General features: G+C 26.2%; 3 protein-coding genes across 3 annotated transcripts; 2 read left to right on the forward strand and 1 right to left on the reverse strand.

Annotated features, from left to right (window-relative positions):
* Positions 1 to 1,688: 1,688 nt before the first annotated feature.
* On the reverse strand, positions 1,689 to 11,166 carry LOC122502729 (echinoderm microtubule-associated protein-like CG42247). The gene is made up of 3 exons (XM_043612908.1): positions 9,814 to 11,166; positions 4,855 to 5,032; positions 1,689 to 1,775 (listed from the first exon to the last, which is right to left on the reverse strand). Exons 1-3 carry the CDS (start codon positions 10,494 to 10,496, stop codon positions 1,689 to 1,691), a joined length of 948 nt encoding a protein of 315 aa, XP_043468843.1. The 5' UTR covers positions 10,497 to 11,166.
* Positions 11,167 to 15,496: 4,330 nt separating this feature from the next.
* Positions 15,497 to 16,833, forward strand: LOC122502979. The gene is made up of 2 exons (XM_043613357.1): positions 15,497 to 15,809; positions 16,001 to 16,833. Exons 1-2 carry the CDS (start codon positions 15,611 to 15,613, stop codon positions 16,114 to 16,116), a joined length of 315 nt encoding a protein of 104 aa, XP_043469292.1. The 5' UTR covers positions 15,497 to 15,610; the 3' UTR covers positions 16,117 to 16,833.
* A 1,014-nt stretch (positions 16,834 to 17,847) lies between these two features.
* On the forward strand, positions 17,848 to 18,661 carry LOC122502985. The gene is made up of 2 exons (XM_043613362.1): positions 17,848 to 18,127; positions 18,333 to 18,661. Exons 1-2 carry the CDS (start codon positions 17,932 to 17,934, stop codon positions 18,446 to 18,448), a joined length of 312 nt encoding a protein of 103 aa, XP_043469297.1. The 5' UTR covers positions 17,848 to 17,931; the 3' UTR covers positions 18,449 to 18,661.
* The last annotated feature ends 269 nt before the right edge of the window (positions 18,662 to 18,930 follow it).

The raw sequence follows: 18,930 nt of genomic DNA on the forward strand, positions 1-18,930 counted from the left end.
TTTTAATACAATTTTAATTAAATTTTTCTAAAATAATTTTTTAGTTTTTAATAAAATTCAAATATTAGGTATTATAAATAAGAATATTTATTACAAGAATTCAATTATTTTTAATAGTAATAAATTTCTTCTTGGAAATTCAATTATTTAAAAAAATTCTAATAAAATCTTTCGCAAGAACTCAAATATTTTCATAAATATAAAAATGATTTTTAGGAATTCAATTATTTAAAAAAAAAAATTTAATAAAATGCCACACAGACATTCAATTATTGTCAAAAATTTTAATAAAATTGTTCGAAAGAAATCAATTATTTTAAATACAATTTTAATTAAATTTTTTTGAAATAATTTAATTATTCTTTTACATCTAAATAAAATTCTTCCCAAGAATTAAATTATTTACATAAATAATTTTTCGAAATAATTCAATTATTTTGAGGCATTTTAATGAAATTATTTGCAATATTCAATTATTTTCATAAATAACTATATTCATCACCAGAATTAAATTATTTTTAAAAGTAATAAAGTTCTTCTTAGAAATTCAATTATTCTAAAAAATTCTAATAAAATTGTTCGTAAGAATTTAATTATTTTCATAAATAATAAAATCCTTTTTAGGAATTCAATTATTTAAAAAAAAAATGTAATAAAATACTACACAGACATTCAATTATTGGCAAAAATTTTAATAGAATTCTTTTTAAAATTTAATTATTTTTAAATATTTTTCACAGTTTAATATCTACAATGAAAAAAAAATTTATTTGATTCAAATAACTGATTACTTGAATATTATCAATTAAATATTTACTTGAATCAAGTAATATTTATTGGAGCCAATTAAATGGTATTTGATTCAATAATATTTCAGTATTTGAAGCAAATATGAACTGAACCATTTAATTAACTTCAATAAATATTATTTGATTCAATTAAATATTTACATAATTGATAATAGTCAAGTAATCGTCTATTTGAATCAAATAAATTTTTTTATCAGTGTACTATTTTTAAAAAATTTATTATCAGAATTCAATTATTTAAAAAATTTTTTTGTAAAAATCTTCGTAAGAATTTAATTTTTTTCATGAATAATAAAAATTTTTCAGGAATTCAATGATTTAAATTAGAATTTGCATAAAATTAGCCGAAAGAAATCAATTATTTAGAAATTTTTATAAAATTCTTCACAAGAATTATATTACTTTTATAAATATTTAAATTCTTTTATGAGTAATAAAATTTATTGCTAGTTCATTCAATTTATTGTCAGGATAAGAAGGAAATAAATATTTTTGATGGAAAAAACCTCCTATTGTGAACAAAGCCTTTCATTCACCATAAAAACGTAAAAAGATCCAATTGTGGACATAGCCTTTCATTGACCATAAGAACCCTTAAGGGGGCCTCATAATCGATGCGATTTTTACACACAGCTACAATGGAAAAATCACATCGACTTTGACATCCCCTTAAGGACTCTTACAATGAAGTCGCTTGCATTAAACATGGCCTTAATAAACCAGAAAACAAGTCTCATTATTAATCTATTTAAATATCGGCAAGTTCCTATTAAATGGAGAATTTAAATTTAAATTTCATGTACACAAAATTTGTCACCTTCCTTGTATTTATATTATATATTTAGGACCAGGTGGCCTTCCCTCTTCCAACTAACAAGGTTACGCGTCTTTTATCAACTTGAAATCGTCGAGACCAGTCGAGACGTTCATTTTTGTTGCGTGCGGCCTGCTTGTATATATTTTGATCTGGGCCAGATACACGCAAACATAGTTAGCTTGAATATATACATATATATATTTTATACGCAAGTTGCTTTTATAAATCGTCGCCTATCGTGTGTCTTATAACAATGGACATCTAATTGTTTGTCGTTACTGCGGATATCTGCTTTGCTTCAGTAAACAGAACTAGAAAAGGTGTTGATTTTTTTTCCCTCTCCTTTTTTTCTATAATAGTAGTTTTGAAGGACATTTTTCCCTTTATACTATTTTTTCTCAACGCGTTGGCAAACTTGACGAAAGAATTATTATTCGTCTCGCTCGATAATCCCGTTCCACTTTCCTTTCCGACTTGAAAACGACTCGAGACTTAGTTTATTCGGCGGGTCGCCAAATTTCCTGATGTTGCAAATTTATGCTCAAAATCTATCTGAAACGTGTCTCGATACATTTTATTGTTTGTTTAATATTTCCCTTTGTCGTGAATTCTTTTTTTCTTGGCGCAGTTGTTTTTAGTCGAGAGGAAAAATTTTATTTAATAATTAAGATTGTAAAATAATTAATTATTGTTTAATATTTCTCTTCGTCGTGAATTCTTTTTTTCTTGACGTGAGACTTATAAATTATTTAATGAATAATTTTTACAATTTTCATAAATACTAGATTGTTAAAAGAATTTTAGTTAAAAATACTAAAAAAAATTGAATTTTGGAAAAGTTACAAATAATTCCAGAAATTCAATTATTTTCAAAAGTAATAAAATTTTTCGCAGAAATTCAATTATATTCAAAAATTTTAAAAAATTCTGGTCATTTCAATTATATCTTTAAAAATAATAAAATTCTTCTCCAAAATTCAATTATGTTTAAAAATTTTTAAGAAATTCTCGTCAAAATTTCACTTATCTTTATAAATAATACAATTCTTCTTCGAAATTCAATTATTTTCATAAATAATAAAATTTTCACAGGAATTGAATTAATTAATAAAAAAAATTTTTCGACAAATAACAATTATTTAAAAAGAATTTTAAAAAATTCGTCGCAGGAATTCAATTATTTAAAAAAAAATTAACAAAGTTCTTTTCAAGAATTCAATTATTTTTAGAAATAGTAAAATTCTTCACCAAAATTCAATTATTTTTATAAAATTGAATAAAACTTGTTGGAAGAATTAAATGATTTTCAAAAGTAATAAAATTATTCTCAGAAATTCAATTCTGTTCAAGAATTAAAAAAAAATTCTTGTCAAAATTTCAATTGTCTTTATAAATAATAAAATTGTTTAATATTCAATTGTTTTAAAATTTTTTTTAAAAATTCTTGACAAAATTTCAATTATTGTTATAAATAATAAAATTCTTCTTCAAAATTCAATTATTTTTAAAAACTTGAATAAAATTCTTGTTAAAATTTCACAGGAATTCAATAATTTATAAAATTTTTAATAAATTTTGAAATAATTCAATTATTTTCATAAATAATACAATTTTTACCTAAGTTCAATTATTTAATATAAAAAATTTTATAAAATTTTTCGAAAAATATCAATTATTTAAAAAGTTTTTATAAAATTCGTCGCATGCATTCAATTATTTAAAAAAAAATGTAACAAAGTTCTTTTCAAGAATTCAATTATTTTTATAATTAATAAAATTCTTCACCGAAATTCAATTATTTTAGAAAAATTTTAATAACATTTTTGGGAAAATTTTTTAATTATTTTCATAAATAATAAATCTTATCGCAGGATTTTAATTAATTTTTGATACAATATTTTAATCAATTCCTCGAAAAATGTAATTATTTTTAAATATTTTATTAAAATTTGTCAAAAGAATTGAATTATTTAAAAAATTGTTGATAAAATTCTTTATGAGAATTCAATTTTAACAAACATTCAATTATTCAATAAACTATTTTTTTTTAATCTAAATAATTGAATTCTTTGAGAATTTTCTAATAAAAATTTATTAAAAAATGAATTACCGAATAATCGATTTATTATTTATGAAAGTAATTTAATTATTGTAACGAATTTTATTACAATTTTTTCAAATAATTGATTTTTTTGAGAAAATTTATTACTTTTAAAAATAATTGAATTCTTGCGAAGAATTGTATTAAGATTTTTGTAAATAATAAAATTTTTTTTGAAAAATTTAATGGTTATTTAAATTATAACAAAACATGAAGAAGGCGATCACTCAGAGTCGAAGACTAGGAGTGATCGCCTTCTTTATGTTTTGTAATAATATTTCTTATAAATTGTCGAATTTCAAAAAGGTTTGAATTTGAATGAATTAAAGAATTTTAATTCCTACGGAAAAATAATAATGATTAAATATTTTTTTTATAAGAAATTATTGATGTTTTTGAATAATTTTACAATTAATGAAATTTGTAAATAAATGTAATAGAACATTTTTTTGAGTTTCTAATAATTTTTAGAGTGAATCAGAATATTTTTTAGGGTCAGGGAAAAAGTGAGAATTTTGTCTGGAAATCAGGGAAAAGTCAGGGAAAAATAATATTTGTGGCAACTCTGCGTATAGTAATTTTTGGTTAAGGGGTAAATGTTTTGCTTTTTGAAATTTATTTTTAAAGTATTATTAAAATTATAAAATGTTGTTAGCTATCATATCACTCCGTAATAGTAATATTAGTAATCAGTTGCTGAAATCAGAAACCAAAATCCATTGCGTGCACTGACAAATGTATGTACATGATAAATTTAAATTTATAATTTTTTCTCTCCCTATTTTTCATATAATTTCACTCTTGCTAGATATTACCTTGGTTCTAGTTTCTTATTCTTAAATTGTGAAAAAGAAACTTTTATTTGTTGATAAAAGTCACTGATATCTAAATCGAAAGAAAGTTTTGACTCGCGTTCACAACAAACTACTTTTTTTAATTAAAAAAAAACTTCAATTGTTTAGAAAAGAAGTTTCTTTTTCTCCACTTAGTAATTGAATTTTCTTTCCTCGAAAAAAAATCATAAAGAGAAAATTAAATTATTTTCTTTTTTTGAACAACTTCCAAAAATTGAAAAAAGTTATTTAATTTTTCTGTTTAACAATCAGAGAATTAAAAAATCGACTTGCCTTGAAAGTTTTGTAACTTGAGACAACATAAGAGGCGCCGTCCTCCAATTCGTCGAGATTGAGTTTACGATCGCCGTCCATTGAAAAAATATGTCTTGCCCCTCTCGGAAGGTCCAAACGCAAAGATAATCTGTCCAATAAAGCTTCCAGCGAACCGATATCTCGTCCAGGTTTAAATCTAAAAAAATAGGAAAAATTAAATATTCGTAGGGCAGGAAATTTTATAAAAATTCCCCGACCATATTTTTTATGCTAATACAATTTTGAATCTTGAAATCTGCGACTTGAAAAAAAAACCACTTGGTAGAAAAATGATACAGTAATTTGAATATATTTATAATACAAGTACACTGTATGTGAAATCAATCAAACAAATAGTAGTTGTTAAAATGAAATTAAATTTATTAACATATTAACTAATTTAAAATGCTAATGTCTTTTTAGAGTAGCAATGATATTAAGTAAATTTCTATGAATCGTAAATCACGGCATATTTCAACTGAGACCTTAAATTCATAACTTGAGATCTACATCTAGAGAAAGCAAAGTACAGGAGACTCACAAGGAGTTTGCCATTACCAGTTTATCGCGATACGAGTCTATCGATTTTGTTTTTTTTTCTCTTTATCCTTACATACACATTTTTTACAGCGACTATTTTCCTTATAAAATCTTGATATTTCAAACTTTGTTTAAAATTTGTAGGTTATTTGATTTTTTTTCCAATAGAGATGTAATCAGGGTGGTAAAATTTTTTTTTGGGTTGAATAATTAGTTAATTTATTGTCTAATAGATATTTATTTGCATCGAACAATTATTTATTGCTTATATTTATTATTTTGTTTTGCTATTTTTTTATTATATTAATTATTTATATCAAACGATTATATATTTCCAAAAAAAATTATTTTTTGAATTAAACTTTGTTTTTTGGAAACTGATAATTATTATTTGAGTCATTGAATGATATAGGACAACATTAAATTATTTTAGATAACATAAAATGATATTAGGCTACATTAAATGATATTAGGGAATATTAAATTATATTACACAACATAAAATGATATTAGGCTACATTAAATGATATTAGACGACATTAAAAAATATTAGGAAACATTAAATTATATTACACAACATAAAATGATATCAGGCTACATTAAATGATATTAGACAACATTAAAAAATATAAGGAAACATTAAATTGTACTACATCACATAAAATGATATTAGGCTACATTAAATGATATTAGGCGACATTAAAAAATATTAGGGAACATTAAATTATATTAGATAAAATAAAGTAATATTAGGCTACATTAAATGATATTAGGCGACATTAAAAAATATTAGGAAACATTAAATTATATTACACAACATAAAATGATATCAGGCTACATTAAATGATATTAGACAACATTAAAAAATATAAGGAAACATTAAATTGTACTACATCACATAAAATGATATTAGGCTACATTAAATGATATTAGGCGACATTAAAAAATATTAGGGAACATTAAATTATATTAGATAAAATAAAGTAATATTAGGCTACATATTAAATGATGTTGGTCAACATTAAGTTTGATTAGACAGCATAAAAATAATATCAGTCAACATTAAATAATGTTAAACATCATTAATGCAACATTATTTGTGCAACATAAAATAATGTCAAACAACATTAAATGATACAAGGGAACATTAAATTATATTAGACAACATTAAATTATATTAGTCAACATTAAATTATAATATACAACATTAAATGATATTAGAGAACTTTAAATTATATTAGGGAACATTAAATTATATTTGACAACATAAAATGATATCATGCAACATAAAATTATATTTCCTTTAAGAAAAACATGTATAGAAATAAATAAATAAATATTAGGGAACATTAAATGATACTAAACAACATTAAATTATATTGGACAATAGTACATTTTTTTTAAATACAGAAATAATATCTGGTCCAAATGGAAATAAAAATAAAAAGTTTTAATTGAAAGGTGACATAAATTTTTCAATGAAATGGTTCACAGATGTTTATTAATTCAATACGTTAATTAAAAGAAATTTATTGGGAATGGTTTGTTCCTATCTTCTGACGAATTTCACTTGCTAGTGGTTGATCATGAATTATACATTACCTATTCAGCCGAGTGAAATGGTCACGTAAAATACAATATTTCTTTACACTAAAGAGAGAAATTGCAAACATTGTCGTAATCTAAAAGTCTTCTTTTGATAAACATTTAATTGTTCTTTTTATATGAATATCTATTTTAATATATATTGTCTATTTAATATTTTAATTATTTTTTTAGCTTTTTATTTACTTTATTTATTTAATTGCTAGAAATAAATATAAATGAAATGGAAAATAAACAGAATTTAAACCATAAGGTAACTTAATACAATTATTAATTATAATTATAATATAATATTATGATTATAATTAATAATTAATAATTGTATTAAGTTACGTATATTATTAATATAATAATATTATACCAAATCTTATAATTACAATATAATATTAAAATATATTTAAATAATTGTTTTAATTTAATTGCAATAATTATTATTCAAAAAAAAAATTCTGTTAACTTTAAATTAGTTGAAGTTTTTCTTGCTGTGAACGTTTTCAGTAGTAAAAGGCCTTTTAAGTCAGACACTCGTTAGTATTAATGAATACGAGTATAGGAGAAAACCGGGAAGCATTTATTTTCATAGATAAACAGAAAATAATAAAATAATATACAGATTAGATAATAAAAATTCATGCATAATGAAAAAAAAAGTTTTTTTAATCTTGAAAATATGAAAAGAAAGTAAATTTCTTGTATTTTATATGAAATGATTATAATTTACTGTAGTATATAAATTTTTACTGCATTTTAAACGTGATGACATGAAATCTCTTGACACAACTTACAAAGTATAATTTACTTTAAAAAGGAAATTATATAGTAATTTAAATATTCAGCGTATTTTTATTTTATAGTCCTGTCAACTTAGTAAATCTTGTTAAAAAAAATAGAAAACTGTGTTTTAAAAATTTATGTACCACGCTCATTATCATTAGACTGGAAAAAATATCTCTAAAGGTATTCATTAAATCATTTTTATTCTCTTTAGTAGAAAAAGTTAATTAAAATTTGTTGAAAAATATTTTTAAGAAAATATCTAAATTTTTTTTTCTGTTTTATTGACTCTCTACGTTTTAATTGATAAAAATGTTAGTAAATTTAGTAAAATTTACTAATACCTATAAATAGGTAATTAAATATTTACTAATAAATTAGTTAAAATTATTATTTATTAATAAAATAGACTCATTCAAAAGATAAAATTCGGTCACTAATTCTGTAAACATTTTTACTAATTTAAATTTAGAGAGGAAATATTTCGATTTTTATAAGTTTTAATTCATAATTCCAATTTTTATTTTTAATTATTTTTTATTAAATATAAATTTATTATTTTGTTTCTAAATATTTTTATTTTCTTACTAAAAAAATCAATTGAAATGAACTCGGGAAAATTTTTTTTTTCGCAACAATCGAATAATTTGCCGAAAAATACAATTCAAGATGACTGAACTTAATTATCTTAATGTAAATTAAATTAAATCGATTATTTTAAAATACGATTTTTTTAAAAGCCAGTTAATTAATTTAAACTGAATTGAATTAATTTAAATTTATTTTAATTAATTTAAATTTATGTTAATTATTTTTAATTTATTTTAATTAATTTAAATTTATTTTAATTAACTCAAATTTAATTTAATTTAAATTTAGTTTAATTAACTCAAATTGAATTAAATTTAATTGAATCTTCTTGAACGTTTTTCTCTTCTTAGTTCCAATTTTTTTTGTTCTCCACGTAAAAGAACAAGTGCCAATTTTTGTTGCAGCTCAAAATATACCTGAGCTAAGTGACATAGAATGTGGCGCCACCTATAAGGTTCATTTTTGTTGCACTACTCATTTTGATCTCTGGTTTTTTCTGTGTTGAAAATAAAAAAGAGAAATTAAAAATTAAAAGAACGTAAAATTAATTTTTGTCAAATATTGATGCAAGTTCAGGTATTTGAGCTCGAAAGTAATCAAACAAGTTTTAAGAAAAAGCAAATAATAATAATAAATAACTGTATTTGAAATAAATTTTTTTTTCATTAATAATAACCGTTTTCATGACAAATTAAGTTTTTTCTCTGAGGAAATTATTATTTAAACGAGAAAATTTTATGACTGTTAAGGGACTGTAAATATTGCGAAATTAATTTAAATTGTAAATTAAATCAAAAGTTATAACAAAGTATAGAGAAAGTAGCAAAAATAGTTAAAATTTGGATCATATTTTTTAAAGTTTGGTATTAATTACTAAACTATTTTATAAATTTTATCAAAGTACGAAATTTATGAATTTAATTCCTTATTTTATACAAAAGAATAATATGCTTCTTATCTCTTAGAAACGAAAAATTTGAAGAGTCTTTTTACAATGTGATTGTTTACTATCATTGTAAAAAATGAATTAAATTAATAACGAATTTTACTCCGAGAATTATTATAAAATATGAAGATAACGATCACTTCGAGTGATCGTTATCTTCATATTTTATAATAATTAAAGACGACCGAGTGATGAAATCATTATTTTATATTTACACCGACAACTTAAAGTTTTTAATTAAAACAAACATTGTACACAAAATTTAAATTTTACATTTGAGAAACATTAATCTAATATCAAGATGTCGAATTCAAAAATATAAAAAAAGTCGTGATACAAAGGGGAGAATAGTAATTTTAACTAGTCTATCAAAACAATCAAAGATTGATATCTTCCCTCTCTTTCCCTCTTCATCTGGCTCAATATAATAAAAGTATTAATTTAACACACACCCCTATTTGAAAATAATGATCTCAACTCACCTGAACTCGACTCCGGGAAAATAGGGATCCCCATTTTTGTAAAATGTAACTCGTCTAGCCCTCCAATATCCAAGGTTATTGTACCTTGCCGGTTGCACCGGCTCGTGTCGGCTCCTCGGCCTGGTCTCCGGCTGCTCCGGAGGCGGCATGCGGGGACTGGAGGGTCTGCTCTGCCTGTTCCAGTACCCGCCCATGCCGCCGCCGCCTCCACCCCCACTTGAACATAGCTCCGATCCCCCCATCCCTGTGTCCTGCATTACCATTCCCACCCCTGATGTTCCCCTACGTCCATTACTTGTTGTCGTTGTTGCCACCACCTCAGGACCTGACATCTCCCTCTCTCTCGACGATTCCACCTCCTCGTCGTCTTCCTCCTCATCCAATTCCCCTACCCGAACACCATCTTCCTCCTCCTCTTCGTCATCTTCCTCTTCCTCCTCCTCGTCGTCATCATCCTCCTCTATGCCGCCACCAGATGGTGTTGTATTCGCCATTGGGGTGGAATTCTGTTTTGGTGATTCGTCGCTACGTGGCGCCTCTTGGTTGCGATTCTCCTTTACCTCCCCCACAATGTTTGTTGGATCCTTGTTGGAATTGTTGTTTGGTGATGCTATATTGTTGTCTTCAAATTGTCCGAGTCGAGAGCCCGCTCGGGATGAGTTCTGGTTGTGGGTTGCTATCATTCCTTTTGTAAGGTTCTCGTTTTCCCGATATTTTCGGGTTTATGTTTTTTGCATGTATTTCAGGAGGGTTGTAGGTTTCTTCCTTATTGGGGATTTTGGTTGATCTCTGTCGGTATTGTTCTTGAAAAATGATTTCCGTAAGTTTGGAGTGGGATTCCTGTCAATGAATTCTGTAAAATTAGATTTTTATGGTATCTTGTAATGGATGATTTTTTTGATGGTTTGTTAATGAATTTCTAATTGTACGCTTGATGATCTTCTTTGTGTTTGTTTGTTGACCTTTTCAATGTTTGGCAAATGGTGGTCTTAGTGTTTTTTTTTATGGTTCTCTTTCTGTATATGATGATCTTTTTAATGTTTGTTGGATGATCCTTTTAATGTTTGTTGGATGATCCTCTTATTGTTTGTTTGATGATCCTTTTATTGTTCGTTTAACAGTTTTTTTAGTGTTTGCCTAATGATTTTTTTGCGTTGGTTTGCTGTTTCTCTTAGTGTTACTTTGATAATCCTTTTAGTGTTTCTTTGATGATTCTTTTAGGTTGCAACTTCTTTGTTTGATGCTTCAGCAAATATTTGTTTAATGATGATTCTTTTAGTGTTTCTTAAATGATTCTATTAGCTTTTGTTTGATGAAGCTATAAGTATTCGTTTAATGATGATTCTTTTAGTATTTCTTTGATGATTATCTTAGCATTTGTTTGATGAATCTATAAGTATTTGTTTAATGATGATTCTTTTAATGTTTCTTTAATGATTCTCTTAGCATTTATTTAATGATTCTGTAAGTATTTATTTCATGATTCTGTAAGTATTCGTTTTATAACCTTCTTAATATTTGTTTAATGATTGTCTTTTTGTTTTTTTTGATAATTCCCTTAATGATTCTTTAAAGATTCTCTTATTTTTTACTTGACGATTTTCGTAGTATTTGATTAATGATTCTCTCAATGTTCATTTGCTGATCTTCCAAGTGTCTGTTTGATGACTTTTTTAATTCTTGTCTTATGGTCGTCTTGGTATTTGTTTGATGATTTTCTTAATGTTCGTTTGATAAATTGTTTAATGTTTGTTTAATGATTGTCTTAGTGTTCGTTTGATGATGCTCTAAATTTTCTTTTGGATGATCCTCTTAGTATTTATTCGACGATCCTCTGAATTTTTATTTGGATGATCCTCTTAGTGTTTGTTTGATGATTCTCTTAGTGTTTGTTTTATGATTCTCTTAGTGTTTATTTATTAATTCTCCCAGTGTTTGTTTGATAATCCTTTTAGTGTTTGTTTAATAATCCTTTTAGTGTTTGTTTAATAATTCTTTTAGTGTTTGATGATTCTCTTAGTATTTGTTTAATGATTCTTTTAATGATTATTTATTAATTGTCCTGATGTTTATTTAATGATTCTCTTAGTCTTTATTTATTAATTGTCTTAGTATTTGTTTGATGATTCTCTTAGTGTTTGTTTGATGATTCTCTTAGTGATTGTTTGATAATCCTCTTAGTGTTTGTTCGATGATTTTCTTAGTGTTTATTTGATGATTCTCTTAGCGTTTGATTAATGATCCTTTTAATATCTGTTTGGATGATCTAATTTAATGCTAATTAGATGATGCAAACTACTACTGTTAGCCTCCTAATATTTATTGAATGACCGTTTCAGTGTTTGTTCAAATATCATTCTAAAATCTCTTCCAAAGTCCTTATAAAATTTGAGGAAAAATTCTGCTAGTAATTAATAAGAGACTTATGTTAATAGCAGACGAAAATTATAATCCTCGGATAACTAATAATTTCTCATGAGGTAAGAATATAAAAAGAGTTTTAATTAACTTGAATACTAATGATTTAATTATACTGGTTCTTCTTTGTTTATTAAAATTCCGTTCAGCTAAATTTGATTCTTATCAGTTGAGTAAAATTCAGGTAAATTTTATATAGCAGTAAAAATTGCAGATACAATCTTTAAAAATTGTTCAGCATACTTTAAACTTACAGCTTTTATATAGTAAATTTAAACTTTCAGATTTTTTTTGAAAGAAACACTCAGTAGGTTTTATTCGTTTAGCAGAAAATTAGGACTATGCAGTGGTCCTTTTATTGGTTCAACAGATGGTTAGGATTATGGAATCGATAGTTCAACAAATGGTAGCAGATGTTAGCGATGGTAGCAATGGTAACAATGATACAAATTGTACCAGTAGCAGCAATGATCTTTATTTCCTCAAAAGATGATTAGACCACTACAATTATTTCTATTCCTTCAGCAAAAGTTCAGATCTTTACAATTGTCCTTTTATTGTCTCAAGTAACAATTAAAAGTACAAACCAAAAAAAGTTTGTAAAAAGTGTATTTTTAATTTCCATCGAATCAATACCGGATGTACTGCAATCAATACAAAAGATGCTAAATAGTTGGGTGAAAATTCGTGTAAATTTGACCTAGTAAAAAATGATGACTGATCGGTACTAAAGATAATGAAACAATACTCCAAAGAACATACTTAACACCCGCTTCACTTTAAATCACTTCTTTTAAAATGTTCGATTGACTTAGAAAAGAAAAGTTTTCTAATTAAGCGTGCGTTTTAACCTTGAACTATCAGTCACTACCCCAAAAAAAGAAGGGTCGGGTCGACAAGTGTGTGCACCCCCTTTTTAGTTGATCAGTTTCAAAATTACTTTCTCACAATATATCCATATATTTCATTAGCACTAAATATCTTGACCTAGAAGTTGTTTTTTCCCCTGCATAATTTTGAGTTTATTATTTTAAAACACTTGACCTTGAGAGTTTCCTTTTTTTTGTTTTTCCTTCAAAATTACAATGCGGAAACTTTGTCAGATTTCAATCAACTATAGCACTATGTATTCATTGTGCTCGAACTTTTGATAATTTGATAATGATGATAATCATTCAAGTTTCTCATGAAATTGATTCATCACCCCCAACCCTCATGGTTTTTTTGATAAGGATCTGTCACTTGAAAATTAGGTCTCTTATTCAAGTTGTTGATAATATCTGAATGTTGTTAATGTGCACCGATTAATCTAAAAATTCAGGTTTCGAAATAATTCGAAAGTTTTGATTTTAATGACGAAACGTTTTTTTTCACGAGTTTGAGAATTTAAATTTTTCTTTATAAAGAAATGTCAGAGTTTCAATTTTTTAAAAAGGGTTCTTAATGAGTGGAAAAAGTCTAGTTTCGAAAGCTAAGATTGTTACTGTTTTTGCATAATTCGGTTGATTTGGAAATATAGATTGAAATTTTGGTATTGATTCTAAAAAAGTTGCTAGTTCACTGTTTCTAAATCACTGGGTTGAAAAGATGATCTCCTATATAAATCACTGACTTTTGGGGATCACTAGGAATTGAAGATAGAAGACAAGTTTGAAGATCGGCTATAGTGTCCAAGGTCAATTGTAAAAACACAGTCACTACTAATTCGAAAAATTTAGGGCATGGTGACAAAGATTGATTTGGGGGGAAAATTTGGTTTTTTCGAGACAAGGTCTTTATCTCGTGGGATAAAGTTCACGAATGCAAATGATTAAGTCTCGACGCGAATTGCATTACATATTCATGGGCGCGCGCGTCCTTCGACATTGGCGTCCCGACGTCGAGTGTCGCTTTGGACGGGCGTCGGCGTCGACTTTGGTGTCAGTGAACCGCAAAGCTGCGAGCTTGCTTGAACTTGTTGCACGACGTGAACGATGTACACCACACACCAACGACGCAAGCTCGAGGATGAAAAAGCACCGGATTCGTCAAGACCCCCTCGACTTCAGAGGGGATTGGCGTTTTTTGAGGGGGGGAACACAACCCTCTCTTTGTTATTGGACTGACTTCCGGAGTTGGAATGGCCGTCGAAAGCGCAGCGTCCAAGAGAGTAAGAAAGAGAGAGAAGGAGAGAAAAGGAGATTTTATTATAGCAGAGAATGCAAAAGGGGGATTGAACCTCCAGTGCAAAGTTCACTGACCTCCCGCGAACAACTGTGTATAGTCCTTTTTAAAGGGTGCGATATCAAAACGACAGGATCGACCTGGCTGCACTGACTTACTAAGATCATCAGCGAGATTTATGCCCGAGGTCTTTGGAACATGTTTTTCTTGCGGATGGAGGGAAAATCTGATTTTTGCCTTAGGAATTGATTTAGTATTCTTAATTATCATAATGAGCGGGATTTTTTTGGTATGGCGATATACACAACTTTTTTGGTCCAAAATTTGTCTGAATGTTTCTCACCATCGAATTTACAACGAAGTTTTAATTCTGGACCTTTTTTATTTTTAGTTAGAGGATTAGAGATTGCAGTTGCAAAATAAAAGTAGAAACATTTGCACCTATTGTAAGATAACATAATTTTTCTAAGGATATCAAATTGAGACAAAAAGGATTGAGAAAGTTTCAGGATAACAAATTGGGACAAAAAATCTCACTACAATTCTGAAATTATTCTAATTTTCATCTGGAACAATTTTAAAATCACTAAATCGTGGAAATTCTAAAATCGTTGCAGATTAAAATTACAGGAATAATTCTAGAACTGTTACAGATCAGATACGGAACAGTGATTCAGAAACTGTTACAGAATAAAAAAGGAATAGTAATTCTAAAATTTTTTCCGATTTATAAAAGCTTTAAAATTTTAATCTACAACATCTTTACGGTTGTGATTGTAATCTCTAACAGAATTGGAATTACTGTTGTGTTTCTGATCCTGTAACAATTTTTGAATAATTGTTGCATTCGAAAATGGTTGTACATTAAAATTACAACAGTAATTTTAATTTTTAGCCATTTTCGAATTGTAACAATTTAGTGATTCGAAAATTGTTAGATTAAAATTAGAGCAGCAGTTCTAAAGTTAATACAGAACGGAATATAATTTTCTCTTTTCCTTATTGACAATAGATGATAAACTTATTGTTTCCTTTTTGGCGATTTGCAAATTATTCTGTTTACATTTAAACATTTAAAAAAAACATTTAAACATTTAAAACACCTTTAATAACAGAAAATTTGTTACAATTATTTTGTGTGATATTGGGACTATATAGAAGTAAGGAAGCTTTTTATCGAAAAATATCTTGAAGAGTGACATTAAGTGACATTAAAATGGCACAATTGAAAACTATTCTTTTATTTTCGATTTTTTATATTTGCCTGTTAATGGCATTGTATTGTTATGCGGACGGTACTTGTATAGATGCTGGTCTACGATGCATGTATAATCCCAAAAAATGCTGTCCTGGTTTAGAATGTTTACCCGATTTTGTTGACGAGAAAGTATGCAGTCGAAGAGAACCTCCTTATAGTAAGAAATAATTTTTTCTGTTTAATTTTAATTCATTGATCTTTATTTATTGTTTCTTATTAAAAACACTTTGCACATTTAGTACCACAATTACTATAGATAATAAATTATTTGGTACAATAATAAAAAAAATTGTTGTCTTTACAAAATTTTGAATTTTCTTCTGAGGCAAGGTGATATTTATTCTTTAGGATGTGTAGTTCGAGGTGGACGTTGCGATAATGGAGATCGTGATCTGAGATGCTGTGGAGCTTCAATATGTATAGGCACATCTTCTGGAAAAATATGCCGTAATATGTGGGATTAAAGTCGATACAGATTATTAGAACAATTTATTATTCAAAGATTACATCAGAATCATAATACTCCTTTCTAAATCTGTTACTAATTAAAATCATAAGCGTACTCTGAGAAAACTATAGCAAATGAGTCAGAAAAATGAACATCGATATATAAATTTGATGTTTAAAAATTTGTATTTATTGTTTATTAATTAAAGTTTAATTCAAATTTAAAGTTAAAACCTTAGTTTGTTACAGATCAGAAACACGAGATTTATTCAAAAATTGTTACAGGACTAGAAACATAAAAGTGATTCTAAATCTGTTACTGATTAAAATAACTCTAAAACTGTTGTAGGTTAAAATTTTGAAGCTTTTATGGATCAGCAAGTGCTTTAGAACCACTGTGATGATTTTAATCAGCAAGAATTTTAGAATCACTAGTGTCTTTATTTTCTGTAACAGTTTTAGAATCATTGTTGTGTTTCTGTTCTCCAACAATTTTTGAATCACTGTTGTATTTCTGTTCTCTAATAATTTTTGAATAAGTGTTGTATTTTTGATCTGTAACAACTTTAGAACCACTGTTATGGTTTACAGATTAAAATTACAACAGGGGTACTAAAATTGTTACAGATTAGAAACACAATAAGAGATGTATATTTTTCTTTTTTAATACGTTAATTGAATATAAATTGGTTTTCGTTTTTCCTTATTGACAATAAATGATAAACTTATTCTTTCCTGTTTTGCGAGTTGTAAATTATTCTGTTTGCATTTAGATATATTCATTCTTAAAAGATCCTCTTATTTTTTACTTGACGATTTTTGTAGTGTTAAAATAATGATTCTCTTAATGTTCGTTTGCTGATATTCCAAGTGTTTGTTTGATGATACTCTGAGTTTGTTTGATGACCTTTTTAATCCTTGCTTTATGGTCGTCTTAGTGTTTGTTTAATGGTTTGTTTAATGATTTTTTTATTGTTTGTTCAACAGTTTGTTTAGTGTTCGTTTAATGGATTATCTTAGTGTTCGTTTGATGATGCTCTGAATTTTCTTTTGGATGATTCTCTTAGTATTCGTTCGACGATGCTTTGAATTTTTATTTGGATGATCCTCTTAGTGTTTGATAGATGATTCTCTTAATGTTTGTTAAATGATTTTCTTAGTGTTTGTTTAATGATTCTCTTAGTGATTATTTATTAATTCTCTTAGTGATTATTTATTAATTGTCTTAATGTTTGTTTAATGATTCTCTTAGTCTTTATTTATTGATTGTCTTAGTATTTGTTTGATAATCCTCCAAGTGTTTGTTTGATGATTATCTTAGTGTTTGTTTGATAATTCTCTTAGTGTTTATTCGATGATTCTCTTAGTGTTTGTTTAATGATTCCCTTAGTGTTTATTTATTAATTCTCTTAGTGTTTGTTTGATGATTCTCTTAACGTTTTATTAATGATCCTTTTAATGTCTGTTTGGATGATCTGTGAACCACTGTTGTGATTTAGAGATTAAAATTACAATAGAGGTACTAAAGTTGTTACAGATCAAAAACACAATAAGAGATGTATATTTTTTTAACACGTTAATTGAATATAAACTTGTTTTCTCTTTTCCTTATTGCCAATAGATGATAAACTTATTATTTCTTTTTTTGCGATGAGTTGTAAATTATTGTTTGCATTTAGAGATAATATTTTTTGTTATTAAAGATAATATTTTTTGTTATTTAAACCTTTAATAACAGAAAATTTATTGCAACTATGTTGTGTGATATTGGGACTATATATAGAGTTAACGACGCTTAGTATCGAAAAATATCCTAAATAGAAAACACTAAAATGGCACAATTGAAAACTACTCTTTTATTTTCAATTATTTACATTTGCCTGTTAATGACATTCTATTGTTATGCGGAGGATAGTTGTATAAATGCTGGTCTAAGATGTAGGAATAATCCCAAGAGATGCTGTGATGATTTAGAATGTTTACCTGCTTTCATTAATGAGGTAGTTTGTCGTCGAAGGGAATCTCCTAGTAAGTAATAATTCTTTCTGTTTAGTTTTAATTTAATTTATTGATATTTATTGATTGTTTATTATTAAAGATACTAGGCTCATTACAGTTAATAGGACAATTATTATAGATAATAAATTATTTGGTACAATAATAAAAAAAATTGTTGTCTTTAGAAAATTTTGAATTTGCATTCTAATGAGGCAATGCAATATTTATTTTTTAGGATGTCTACGTGAAGGTATGCAGTGCATTAGGTTTGATCGTAATATGAGATGCTGTGGAGATTTAATATGTGAAGGCGCAGGTCTGAGAGAAACATGCCGTAGAAGATGGAACTAAAGTTGATATACAGATAAGAAACACAACAATTTATTTTTAAAAAATTACAGCAGGATCATACACACAATTGTGATTCTGAATCTGTTACAAATTAAAATAATAACAGTACAAGATTAAAACTATAGAAAAATGAACATTGATAAATAAATTTGTGTTTATTGTTTATTGTCTGTTTCTGTGTGATATAGAATAATAAACTGAATTAAAATAAAATTTGAATTCTTCTTTAAAAATTAAAAAATTATTTTTACAATTAGTTAGAAAATAGTTTAGGAATTCAATTACTTTCACAAATAATAAAACTCATCGCAGAATTTCAATTATTTTTAATACAATTTTAATCATCAAATTCCTCGAAAAATGTTATTTTTAAAAATTTTATTGAAATTTGTGGAAATTCAATTATTTAAAAATTTTTTGATAAAATTCTTTATGAGAATTGAATTTGAAGAAACATTCAATTATTCAATAAATTATTTATT

The sequence above is a fragment of the Leptopilina heterotoma genome, unplaced genomic scaffold (assembly GCF_015476425.1).
Source record: "Leptopilina heterotoma isolate Lh14 unplaced genomic scaffold, ASM1547642v1 Lhet_108, whole genome shotgun sequence".
NCBI lineage: Eukaryota > Metazoa > Arthropoda > Insecta > Hymenoptera > Figitidae > Leptopilina > Leptopilina heterotoma.